Source organism: Notothenia rossii (genome assembly GCF_949606895.1).
Source record: "Notothenia rossii genome assembly, chromosome: 6".
NCBI classification, from domain to species: domain Eukaryota; kingdom Metazoa; phylum Chordata; class Actinopteri; order Perciformes; family Nototheniidae; genus Notothenia; species Notothenia rossii.
The window spans coordinates 65,381,762-65,395,552 of NC_136909.1; the positions used below are offsets into that span (position 1 = coordinate 65,381,762).

At 40.8% G+C, this 13,791-nt stretch overlaps 1 protein-coding gene across 4 annotated transcripts in view; it reads left to right on the top strand.

The window, feature by feature from the left end:
- ncapd3 (non-SMC condensin II complex, subunit D3) overlaps positions 1–10,375 on the top strand; it is a 41,843-nt gene extending 31,468 nt beyond the window's left edge. The window contains exons 29-38 of one of the 4 annotated variants that reach the window (XR_013809452.1): positions 2,680–2,847; positions 4,292–4,404; positions 4,854–4,894; positions 5,183–5,230; positions 5,324–5,386; positions 5,510–5,558; positions 5,650–5,757; positions 6,656–6,774; positions 7,078–7,248; positions 9,993–10,375. Coding sequence is in view for 1 of the 4 variants with exons in the window: in XM_079688618.1 (XP_079544744.1) it covers positions 2,680–2,847; positions 4,292–4,404; positions 4,854–4,894; positions 5,183–5,230; positions 5,324–5,386; positions 5,510–5,558; positions 5,650–5,719 (552 nt within the window). In the remaining 3 variants the exon portion in view is untranslated. Of the gene's footprint in view, positions 1–2,679; positions 2,848–4,291; positions 4,405–4,853; positions 4,967–5,182; positions 5,231–5,323; positions 5,387–5,509; positions 5,559–5,649; positions 5,852–6,655; positions 6,775–7,077; positions 7,249–9,992 lie in introns of those variants that run through there. The other 3 variants (XR_013809453.1, XM_079688618.1, XR_013809454.1) reach the window with 3 other exon arrangements.
- The last annotated feature ends 3,416 nt before the right edge of the window (positions 10,376–13,791 follow it).

A 13,791-nucleotide genomic window follows, 5' to 3' on the forward strand; every position in this document is an offset into this window, starting at 1 on the left:
AAAGAGGTGCGGATTGCGATTTTGTAAAACGTGTTCAGCTGACATTTCTCGAGGGGGTGTAACTGCAAAGACTTTCACCACTTCGGGATTACTCCACTTGAAATCAAAACACCCGGACAAATATGCGGAGTAAGATCAAATCACAAGCACTGACAGCGAGAGACTGTTCAGCGCTGCCTCTCATGTGCTTGATGAAAAGAGGAGCAGACTTATGGCTGATAAAGCAGAGAAGCTACTGTTCATTAAAAAGAACCTCCCACTTTTCCTTAATAAGTAGACAAGGCTGGCTTATCATAAGCTTATCTAGTTCTACATGTCTACTCTATACCCACTTTCCTGAACAATTTTCATTGTGAGTTATAATTCACCATCTCAGGTTATCATTAGTGGGAAATGACAGCAGCACAGTGTTCAATATATTGTACTTTCGGTATCTAAATGATACAATGTTGTTTACATTGCTCATGAGGACAGACCACCTTATTTGCAGATTCTTGAAATTGTAATTTAATTTGTAATTGATTGTGGATTTTGTATCCAGTTTTCACTTTATGTATCTATACAATGTTTACTACTTTGCTTATGAGGACAGAGAGCCTTATTTACAGATTCTTGAAATTCAATTGTAATTTCATTTGTAAATAGTTACATTCATGTGGATTTATCCAGTTTGCACATTTGTATGCATGCACTTATAGGTGCATTTGTTGTTGTTGAAGGCCTGGCTGTTACAGTCTTTATTTACACTATTTTGTTGTAGGCCTACTGGCCTAGATGTTTATGCAGTTTTAAAGCACCTTGGCTTTGTTCTGAATGCACTTTGTTGTAGTTATCCTGCAGAGAAAATAAAATGCACTTGACTTGGAATTAATGTACTGTATGCATTCAAAAGTGCTGAATAAATGTTTTATGGACCCATAATAGTGATTATTATTTAAGTTAAGTTTTGCCATAATCATGTCTTTTTCCATAATCAGGTAGCTGAACAACATTGGTAAAAAATGTATACATTATATATATATATATATTTCTATTAATCATTTTCGGGCATTCGGTTTTCGGCCAACTGTTTCCTATTTTCGGTATCGGTTTCGGCCAAGAATTTCCCATTCGGTGCACCCCTAATCGCGACCAACATTTTGAAGCACTCAAATCTATTCAACAAAAAAACATGCTGTAATATATATACGCTTTTCAGCATACAATATTAATACAAATGAAGTACAGTGCATATATCCCTTATATCCCTTCACAGAACTAAAGTATGCTTTTAAAAAAGGTTTAATGAGATGATGGAATCAAAGCTAAACTATATAAAAAGGCACACATGCTCCTTGGGAAGAATCCCCCCAACCCCAGCAGGGGGGTCTGGGGGGATTCTCCCCAAGGAGATTTTTAGAAATACTAACATAAACTATGCATTCTGGTACACTCTGAGAAGAAAATAAATAAATCTATTACTAACCGACATATTAATAATATTTTATGCCATTGTTTGTTTTTCACTTTGTTCTGACATCTTGCTGTGAGAAAAGTAAAGAGGAGTCTGTGTGACTTACTTTAAATTGTGGGTAAGGGTAGATAGCTCCCATTGTTCTGTGACCTGTCAATCATCAAACCGGGGGTCATATTTCATTATGTGTTCATTTTTATCTGAAGTTGTACCCATGGATGTATAAAGAAGAGTTCTACCGCAAAGTTATTCTCCGTGGGGACTTCCGGCAACAAAATAAAAAAATGTTTGTCTTTCCCCCCCTCCCCCCCCAAAAAAAAGAATTCCAAAAAACAAATTCCAATTTTTCTTTTCTTCACTCACACATCCGCGACCAATTCGAAACGGGTCCGCGACCCACTTTTGGGTCGCGACCCACCAGTTGAGAACCACTGGTTAAGATTTTAATCATTTCGCTTTTACTAATACTTTTAACATTTAATATTCAAATTAGGGCTGCACGATTTTGGGAAAAAATCTAATTGTGATTTTTCTGACAAATATTGCGATTCGATTTGCGATATTAGTTTTTCAGCGACCCAACGGAATTTTATTGTAAAATGCGGCCATATCTCCCTCTAGGAAGGTCCATTTGGAAAGGGCAGGCACTTTCAAAAATACTTGGCAGGTGATTGGATCAATATGTATATCACCTTTTATCATGGGCCACTTCTGATTGGTTAACAATGGCTGTTGCACGTGGAGCACAGCACTTCTGAAAACACAAGAAAAAAAAATATATATATATAAAAAAATCGCAGGCTTTGCGATTTCATAATCGCATCATTTAAAATCGATTAATCGTTCTGCCCTAATTCAAATGTAACTTTTAAGAACCATTGGAGTGTGAGGGAATGGTTCGGGGCAAATGCATGACAACATCTTAATGTTAGATGCTCTTAAACTGACCTAGACACCAATATATAGCGTTGAATTTGGTTGCAAAAAAATTACGTGTTTATCTTGATGTGACCGACGTGTCCCTCACATGATACCGGGGATAAGAGTAGACCAATTACTTATTTACTACATAGATGAAATGGCGCTGCAACACAAACGAACATTCATTGCGTGATTTGAGAAAAACACAGTCTGGGGATAGAGTGATATTAGAGGTGTTATTAAAGTAGCGGAAAAATAAATAATATCTTTACAACGCTACTCCATGAAACTCTTGTTCCCATCAGGTGACGATGCAGGACTACCGTAACGAGGTGAAGGAGTTTTTCTCCGGAGACGAGCAGCTGGCGGCAGAGCTGGAGTTTGCTCTGAAGACGACAGAGAAGGAGAGAGAGATGGAGGAACAGATGGATCAGTGCAGCCTGACCAGAGTCAGCCGGACCCCCACTGCAGAGGTCAGAACACACACACACATAGGCCTGTCACGATAATTAATTTTGTTGGACGATAAATTTTTCTGGAAATTATTGCGATAAACGATAATATTGTCGGCACCGTTTTAAGACATAATGATAATATATAATAATAATTCAAGTACATCCTTTCAAACATAACTTTTTATTGAACATTCAACATTGCAAATGAAATGTGAAATAATATTCAAATATATAAATTATATATAATAAATAAAACAAATTAATTAAATTATAATAAATTAATTAAATCACACAACCAAAACAATAAATTAAATAGTCAGGCTGGAAAACAGAGCTCTCTCTCTCATATATATATATATATATATAAATAAATATGAGCACACATTATCTCACAAGCAAAAAAAACCTCCTTAAAACAACAGTCAAGTGTACAGTCCACTGTCAAAGACCCAGATGCCTCAACAGGCCATATCCAAATCTGTTTTTCTAAGTTTTCGAGCAAGGAACACCAACATGTTTGCATTGTCGGGCGGGGCCTCTCCATCTCCAGCTGCCGTGTTTGCTCCCAGCTGGAAAAACGGAATGGGGTGGTTGTGTTTTAGGTGGTTTAAAATGCGTGGTATTGCCTACTTTTGTCGCTACCTTTTTTAAACCAATGCGACACACCGCCCGGCTCATTCAAGTCTGTAGGTTCGCCTCGTTGATTTGGTTTGAATCCAAAATACTGCCACACCGGAGAATCGAGATGTGTAGTTAGGTTTTGTAACCAATTCCATTTCACTTTAAATTCCCCGCGAGTAAGTCACACGTTGTCTCCTGCTTGTCGCTATATTATTAATTTGGCTGCTGCACGTGCACGCGGAGTGTCCTGACCTGGCTGTGTGTCAGCCCCGCCCCTCACAGCGCGCCTGGCAGCCACAGCGCTCCAGGCTAAAATGCTGGTCACATCTTTATGTAAACGGCAATTTATCGAGCTCAGAAAAGTTATCGAGTCCATTTTTATTTATCGTACGATAAGTCAATTTATCGATTATCGCGACAGGCCTACACACACACACACACACACACACACACACACACACACACACACACACACACACACACACACACACACACACACACACACACACACACACACACTGACAGCAACATAACCATAAACCTTCATGATTTAATCTTTCTATTGACAGTATTTTAACAACATTACTCAATAACTTTTCTTGATTAAGAAAAATGTGTGTATTCAATTATTCCCAAGTATTTTGATAGATTTAAGTTGTGTTGGAAATTGAAATAGCATTCTATACAACCAAAATATCATATATAAACTGTTAAGATATCGAAATGTGATTTAATATGAGATATAAACTGTACTAGAAATGAATAGTAATAATGTGATGTTATTGTAATTATAAAACCTTTTCAATTTTCCCTCACAACCATGGTGTTTCTCTCTCCTCAGCGGTCAGTCCAGGCCTCTCCAGCCAGGTCCCGGGTCCTCCTCCCATTTACCTTTGCTACACCGCAGCCCCCGCGTCCAAACCCCCCGTCTGCCAGGCTGACACACACTGACAGGTCGGCCTCCATCAGCTGCTGTCTCTCAGGACTCAGTGCAGGGAGGGTTATCCTCAGAGGAGTCAGTCACAATGCCTTTATGTGTCCCATCTTCAGCTCATATTGCAGATTGAAGCATTAACATTTTACTCGATTTAAACTATATTCAGTATTCAGGTGTATTACGAGTAGGTGACTAAAGGATTACACCCTTTTATATATACAGTCTATGATTACACCAGGTTTTTATTCTCATGCATTTGTTGAATAGTTCATTGTGCAGAAACAGACGTTAGGAAAGAGAGAGGGGGGGGGATAAAATGCAACACATGCTGGTAATGCTGGTCCAATAGATGCACATCCAACATTTTTACATTTTTTCCCCTGCTCCTCAGGATTTCCTAAGTTCATCTTTATTTTTGAAAAGGGTCTTTGCACAAAAAGATAATAATGTCTGTGCATTTTTTCAGGCGTGTGCACAGATCGGGGTCAATGGCTCTGGAAAGAACAGGTATGACACACTGGAGGTTTACACTAGTGCGTGCATGTGTGTGGTCCCGCCTCCCATCACCATGAGGGCACGGCAACTAATAAACACCAAACTATTCAATCAGAACTCTTATTTATGATTTACCTACAACCAGTTAGACCTGGAAGACTAGGAAAATTATTGAGGTAAAGATGTAATTAAATAATTTCATATAATTCCCAAATCTTTCATTTAGCCCAATAACACTGACAACAAGTTTTTTTTTATCCTCCATCAGTATTTCACAGTTTGTCTTATTTGACTTTCCAGTGATGCCTAAAGGAGCCGTGGGCAACAGAGCCATCAGCACACCAAAAGGTAAGAGCTCAGTCCACAGTTGACAATATTTCTTCTTCTACACTTCTTTATCCACTCCCCACCCTAAAGCCAACTGTCCATTTTTTTCTCCAGGCGACAACATTGATTTCACTTTTGACGAAGAAGTCAGCGCAATCTTCAGTGACCGTATAACAAGTAAGCCCCTGTGAAATCTCCCTGTTTTGTTTTCAGTTGAGTTCTAGGAAATCAACCATATGTCCTACAGAACTATAGAGGTGCACATATTTAATAGAATGTTTTTCTCCTGTTTCCTTACAGGTGTTATCGCAGAGTCCAGTGTTCTGGATGTGCGGTCCAATGAGCAGACGTGAGTTTACTTCTGTCCATGCTTAGGTAGGTGTTTTAGAGACATTTCTGTAGAGAACGTGTGATTTAAAACCCTTTCTTTTGTGTTTCAGAGCTCCTGGACCCAGACAGTGGAACGTGCAGTCTCCTCTGCGCCAGAAGAAAAAAGGATCCATAGTTTAGTGAAGATTCATCTCCAACTCTGTTTTATATCTTCACAAGTAACCTACTACTTTTTCTTGCATCTTCATCACCATCTATGTGCTGTTGTTTGATATTTACTGTTTGGTAATAAAAGTGACCTTCACTTCAAAATATGTTTTGCCAAATTCCACGGCGAGAGGACTCTGCACCGGAGAGGGTTTGGGGTTTAGAGACGTGACGTCATGTCTTGTTTTGCATTTATACACAATGATATTCTTCCTCTCTTCATCAGTTTCCAACTTGTTTATCAAATTCATCTGATGATTTATTTTTGCTTAAGTTATTGGGAAGTTTAATTTAAGAACATTTACAATTAGACAGCATTGAACTGAGTCTTTTCCAGTCATTTCCAGACTGGCATACATGTATTGCTAACACTGAAAGTTTAACTTTGAATGCTGTTCATTTATGATTCTTCGTATGAACATCTTGATATTTGAATATTCAGAGTTGGGTGTAACGCGTTACTGTAATAATATCCCTTTTGTCGGTAACGGAGTAGTGTAACGCACTACTTTTATAATTCAGTAATCACACTACAGTTACTAACATTGCCCCGACACGCGTTACTTCGTTACTTAATAAAAATCAGTCATAATCACACTGACAAGACAAGAGGGGTTTCCGCCGCAGGTTTATATGTACGTAAGCTGCGCGTCCACATCTCCACGTGCAGTGCTGCATAAACATGGCTGAGTCAGCGATAACTTTCGAGGGGTGGAGGACGGTATGCCCATTATTTTGAGTTCGTCCGAAGAATAGACAGGAATGTGACGGTGAGGTGCAAACTGTGTCCAGGCCAGAAGCTGTTATCCACTGCTGTAAACACCATGTCAAACCTCGACAAACACCTGCAAAGAACACATGCTAAGGTGAAGCTAACGCACACGCTATTTGTTTGTTTATATCACGTAGTCTGTTCTTCTTCTCTGTGTTCCGGTTGTTGCCGGTTTTGAATGACGACTACACACTACCGCCGCCTGCTGGTAAGGAGAGTTATTGCCACTCACGCATGCGCAGTTCGTACGTGCTCGGTGAGTAAAGTAACACGTTACTTTATGTAGTGTAATGTATTACTTTTTTTTTAAAGTAATATGTAATATATTACATTATTTTAGTAACGACCCCATCTCTGTGTATATTAATACTATGAGTGTGTGTTTTTTACATTAGTGCTTATGAGTTTAAAACTCAGTCAAAGTGGCTTTTCATCGTCATTTCTCAGTGATACTAATAACACTTAATGGATGCTGGCTAACTGTAAAATACATTAAATGAAACATGAGAAATATTACGCTACCTATTTTTTGGTTTATTTTTGTGGATTCAAATGACAGGTCTGATGACTACAGAGATTGATGGACTTTATTGAACTTTAAGAAGAGCAGGAGTGATGAAGGTGGAGGAGGAGGAATATAGGCCTCTGATGCTCGGCTCTGGATCAGCTGCTGTAGATCTGGAAGTCTGTGAAGTCCACCAGGACCTGGAGGAAACCTGAGAAACTGGAGGTAGACTTTGACAGAGGTTGAAGAGGGAACAGAATAGAATAGTTTAATGTCATTATACATGTACAATGAGATAAATGCTTCTCCCTTTCAAGGGTGCCATCAAAACAAAAACAAAACATCACAACATAAGACAACAAAATTCACGCAGCATACATACTTAGGAATAAAGAATAAAGTGCAGTAATTATTTCCAGGAGTATACAAATAAAATCTGTAATGTAATAAATAATAATAGTGTGTATTTATAATAATAATAATAGTAATGATATATATGTATATGTACAGAGTCACATTGATTCACATGTCAAGTGCTAAGAAGAGTAATGATGGCTCTTGGGAAAAAACTGTCTTTGAGTCTGTTTGTTTTGGATTTGATACACCTGTAGCACCTGCCGGAGGGCAGCAGGTTGAACAGGTGAAAGCCGGTGTTTGAGCTGTCCTTGATAATGTGTTTGGCTCTACTGAGGCAGCGGGAGGTGTAAATGTCCATCAGGGAGGGGAGAGGGCAGCCGATGATCCTCTGTGCTGCTTTTACGACTCTCTGGAGCCTCATCCTGTCGGCCTCAGCGCAGCTGGCGTACCACACTGTGATGCAGTATGTCAGTAGGCTCTCGATGGTAGAGCGGTAGAAGGTCACCAGCAGCTTAGTGGCCAAGTTGTTCTTCCTGAGCACCCTCAGGAAGTGCAGACCCTGCTGGGCCTTCTTGGTGACAGCTGTGGTGTTGTCCTTCCAGGAAAGGTTGATGGTGACGCCAAGGAACTTGAAGGTGTGGACCCTCTCCACACACTCGCCGTTAATGTCGAGGGGAGCGAGGTCGGTAGTATTCCTCCTGAAGTCTATGATGATTCCTTTGGTTTTTGTGGGGTTCAGTGCCAGGTTGTTCACTGAACACCACGCTGAGAGCTTCAGTACCTCACTCCTGTAGGCCGACTCGTCTCCTCCTGAGATGAGCCCCACCACAGTGGTGTCGTCAGAAAACTTGACGATGATGTTCTCTGGGTGGGCTGGACTGCAGTCGTGGGTGTAGAGCGAGTACAGGAGAGGGCTCAGCACACAGCCCTGAGAAGAGCCGGTGCTGAGAGTGCGGGTGGAGGATTGATGGGGGCCAAGTCTCACACGCTGGGGGCGGTTAGTGAGGAAATCTTTGATCCAGGAACAGGTGGGTGGGGGAAGGCCTAGGTTTGACAGTTTGCAAACTAGAATGTCCGGGATGATTGTGTTGAACGCTGAGCTGTAGTCAATAAAGAGCAAGCTGACGTAGCACGATGCTCCAGGTGGCTCAGTGCAGAGTGGAGAGCTATGGCTATGGCCTCTTCAGTGGATCTATTTGCTCTGTAGGCAAACTGGTGTGGGTCGAGGGTGGGGGGAAGGCAGGCCATTATGTGATGTAACACCAGCCTCTCAAAACACTTCATGATCACAGGTGTGAGTGCAATGGGGCAGTAGTCATTAAGGCTGTCTGTGGTTGCTTTCTTAGGAACAGGAATGATAGAGGCAGTTTTAAGGCAAGGTGGGATAACAGCGAGTTTCAGGGAGAGATTAAAATGCTGGTGAAGACCTTTGAGAGCTGGTTGGCACACGCTCTGAGCACCTTCCCAGGTACTCCATCTGGACCAGCAGCCTTCCTGGGGATCACTGCTTTGAGCACCCGTCTCACATCATGCTCCTCCACAGTAAGTGGGGGGGTGCTGGAGGCGGTTGGGGGCAGGGGTGGAGTTGCTGATTGCTGCTGTGGTGTCTCGAAGTGAGCAAAGAAGCAGTTCAGGTCCTCTGCTAGCGACACGCTTGAGTCCCCAGTTGCCGTGTCACACCCCCTGTAGTTGGTAATGTTTTTAATGCCCTGCCACACCTGCCTAGGGTTGTTGCTTGTGAGGTGGTCCTCAATCCTTGTTTTGTAGTCTGTCTTGGCTTTTGTGATTCCCCTCCTCAGAAAAAAAACAGGGTTTTAGCAGTTAGAAGTCCAACAGGCGGGAGGTTTCCAGACGAGGTTTTAGGTGAAGCATGCGTCTGCAGCTTCCTGCTGTCTGCAGGTGGAGGCTGGGTATGAAGGCAAAGTTCAGATCTGCAGCTGGAAGAGGGGGGAGAAGTACTCAGATCTTATACTTGAGAAAAGTACAAATATACCAGAGTGTAGGAATACTCTGTTACAAGTAAAAGTCCTGCATTCAAAAGGTTTCTCAAGTAAAAGTATTGGCATCAAAATATTCTTAAAGTACTATGCAGATAGGTCCGTTTCAGAATAATATATATGATATGTTTATAATCAGGGGTGCACATAACTGGTACGCATGCGCGGCAACAATCAGAAATGCATACCGTCTCTTGTGTCACAAAGCGCATTTGCGTACCGTAGGCCTACTTGTGAAGCTTTTCCAGAAGGCGGTTAGATCACCGGACGACAGAGTCGGTCTCCGTGTGCACAGACAGGGCTGCTGTTAACGTCGGTCTGTACAACGGAATTGTGCCAAAACTACGCCAACCGGCTGCGGAGGGAGACTCCCCCCCTTCACTGGAGAACTGCGCTAAAACAGCTGATCACAACGGTCACGCTCTGTGGTCACGGAGTACTCCACTAGGTCTAACTCAACTTGATCAAACAGCAAAAACTCCACTGATTCAATTTTAAAAAACACGATACAGTTGGCAGTCAACAAAAAGGCTTAAGACAAGGATTTTCTCTCAAGAGTATTAGTGTTTTTACTATCTCAATGAATTGATGGACTGTTGTGCTTTGTGTCTTTAGTTGAGGGATCCAGCACCCCTGATGTGAGCGGGAGCCTTGGGAGTTGGGATTCGGGATTCAGCAGTGTTAGGCCCTCACGTGCACTTCACTGCACCTTAAGTGTGTGTTTAGTTTATTTTGCACCTTTTCTTAATTGATCACTTTCTTTTCAGTTGCTGTGTCTGTACAGGGCACGTGTGAGTGGCGGTGAGTAATATTTAGATTTGACCTGCTTGCTTCCCCCTCCCAACATTAACTGTCTGCGCTCATTTAGTCGGTTTTTATACGCTGGATACCATTTTAAATAGCATAGTAGATGAATTTTTTTACTGGTTAAAGTATTGTTTGTAAATGTGTCTATTGATAATAAATGTCATACTCTTGGGAGAAAATCCTTGTCTTAAGCCTTTTTTTTTACTGCCAACTGTATCGTGTTTCTTTAAATTGAATCTGTGGAGTTTTTGCTGTTTGATCAAGTTGAGTTAGAGGGCAACTTTGATCAGTAGAACAGCTAAACTTTAGGCCGTGTACATTCGCATTAAAATATTTATCAAAGCTGGGAAAGGTGCAAGCAGCTATAGTTTTAATGAGATTATTGTATGCTGTGTTTATCTGTTAAACATCACAATAAAGATATATTTTTATTTCAATGTTTTGTCAGTGGAATGAGACAACAGAAGTAAGAATATTAAATGGAAACGTAGGATGAGGACATGAGGACGGTCGTTTACGTTACCGTTTTGTGTCATATATAATCCTCAATGCATTCTTAATGGGACTCAGTGCGGCAGTTGGTAAATCGTCATAAGTCGTCACCATGGTAACCTGTGATCTCTGGGTTTACACACACAGGTGTTTGTAAACATTCATTCACTACTACTTACATTTAATATCTTTATTTAACTCCTTCAGCCTAATTTCAGCTGCAGGAACCATTCAAATATCAAACTTTTCAGCCTTTTCAGCACATGATGGGAAACTTTCAACTTTTTCAAAATATGTTATACTTTTTAAAACATTCAGCTTTTAAACTCTTTTTTTTAACATTTTTTTGTCATTGCAATGCATTTGAGCTGTTCTCTCTCTCTCACACACACTATCTCTCTCACACACACACACACACTCTCTCTCTCTCTCTCACACACAGACACACACCGATGATGATGAATGATCAAGAGAAGAGAGAGAGGGAGATCAAGAGAAGAGAGGGAGGGTGATAGAAGAGAGACAGAAGAGAGAAAGGGTGATAGAAGAGTGAGGGTGATCAAGAGAAGCAAGAGAGGGCGATCAAGAGAAGAGAGAGGGTGATTGAAGAGTGAGAGGGTGATCAAGAGAAGAGAGAGAGGGCGATCAAGAGAAGAGAGGGTGATAGAAGAGTGAGAGGGTGATCAAGAGAAGAGATAGAGGGTGATAGAAGAGAGACAGGGTGATCAAGAGAAGAGAGAGAGGGCGATCAAGAGAAGAGAGAGAGTAATGTAACCTCCTAATGTAATGTATAATTCCTATGAAAATGTTCAAAAAGTGCTCAAACTTCACACGTGTGCTAACAGTCCAGCCGTGAAGACATCTACGGGACAGTTTTGAGATTTCTTCAAATGTCGTTGCCATGGCAACACAATGCTCACCATGAAACACACGGTTTTCTCATAACTTCAGTGAAAATGTTCGAAATGGCCCAAAACTTCACAGGTTTGGTAATGATGCAGCCATCAACACATCTAAGCGTATTATGGGGTGTCATCAAATGCCGTTGCCATGGCGACCGATAATTCACCATCAAGTTAGTTCAAAAGTTTGCAGTTCAAATATTCTGCTGCTTTCCCAAGCCTTTTTACTTTCTTTTCTCATCTTAATACAAATTCATTCACTACTACTTACATCTGATTTAACTCCTTCAGCCTATTTTCAGCTGCAGAAACCATTCAACTATTACATTATTCAGCTATTTCAGGACATAAAGGCTATACATGTTGTTTATACCTTTTTTTTTTTAAAAACCTTTTCTTTTAAATATTAAGCTTTTTCTGCATTTTTGTAGCTAAAAGCAGCTCCATTCAGCTAATAACATATTCAGCTTTTTCTGCATTTTCAGCTCAATTCAGCCAAAAATGTTCACTGTTTACAGCATTCGCACGCATTTTCTGCAGGAAATGCATTTTCTAGTTAGTGGAATACTGTGCAAACCTTTAATCCCCTTATTATTATTATTTCAGCCAATACTTTGGCTCTCCATAACTTCAGCCTATAGTTTCAGCTACAGAAACCATTCAAATATTAAACTATTCAGCCTTTTCAGGAATCGATGGGAAACCTTGAACTTTAAAAAAAATATGTTATACTTTTTGAAATATTCAGCTTTTTAAACTCTTTTTTTTAACATGGGAGTCAATGGGAGTAGCCTTCAAATCCTCTTTAACTACACCTTACGCCAAATGCTTCTCCTATGTTGTGCACCGACAGAAATGCTAAGAGAGGTTCATCTTCATGGTGTTTTATGTTTGTTTTGTCACTCACCATTTATCTCTCATTCCAGGCTTCCTGATTGTCCACCCCTTGTGTGTCTCCTGTGCTCATCACTAGTCCCGCCCCTGATTGTTTTCAACTGTGTCTTGTTGTCGTATGTTTAAATTCCCCAGTCTCCCAGTGTTCAGTGCCAGTTTGTCTTGTCTCATACCATAGTCAGGTCTATGCTCTAGAAAAGTTTTTGTTCCTCACGTGAGCGATTTCCTTTTGTTCTCATTTTTTGTCATCTCATCCTGAGATTCGATAGTGACCTTTTTTGTTCATCTTGCTTTGTTGGAAAAATGAAGTATCTTACCAATACTTTACCTCTGTCTCCCGGGTCGTGCAATTGGGTCCTATATCCTGAGTGTCTGAGTTCGTAACAACATACTTTCAGCTAGACACTTCATTCCAACTTTAAAATGATCACAAGACCTTCAGCTATAAAACTTGTTATGCAGATTCTTCATATCTTTTACACTTTATAAGATATTTAACTTAGTTTGCAGCTTGGTAAAGAGGCTTTCTTCAGATTTTAACATTAGTGTGTATAGAGCTCCTGCGGTCACGTGACTTTTGGTTATCAGCCACCATTTTGGCAGTAAACATGACGACCGGCGCCAGCGTTTTCCTACCGTGCGAGTATACATCTCATTTTAATTCAAGTGAAATTTGGCTTTATAGTACAAAATTAGAAAGATTAAATATAAGCGACCCATATAATGCACCCGGTGTGCTTTTCAAGAGCATAACCTCCTGCTCTGAAGACGATGTACCCGACTTGCGCTACGCGGACATCCACAGCTATCTTGTAAGCTTTCCATCAGTGTACTCAGGAGACTCCCTCAGAGCTTACAAAAGCTTGGAGGCTTACAAATGGTGTCAGTCCGGCTTCGTAAACAACATTCAACTGTGGAGTCTTACATCCAAAAACTTCGGCATCATCACTGCAAGGGTAAGTATTAAATTATTCCAGTTTGATAGGCAGTGTCACGTTAGCATTGTTTGTTTATTAGCTTGTCTAGCTACGGCAGTGTCACGTTAGCATGTTTGCATCCGGACTCAACGGGTTATCACTCTTTCTCCCTAAAAAATAAGAAGGAATATTTTCAACACGGGTTTGTTTACCACTAGCTTGCTACAAGCTAACTGGCTAGGCTGCACCAGAGCCACACTTGTTGAGTTAAAAAGGGACATCACAGAGTCCGTTAGCTATAATAACTGGGTGCTAGATTCTACTTCGGTAAAAATTAAACTGACCAGAAACTTTTTGTAGCATTGTACTGTATTCCTTCACCCACCTGATATGAAGTGATCA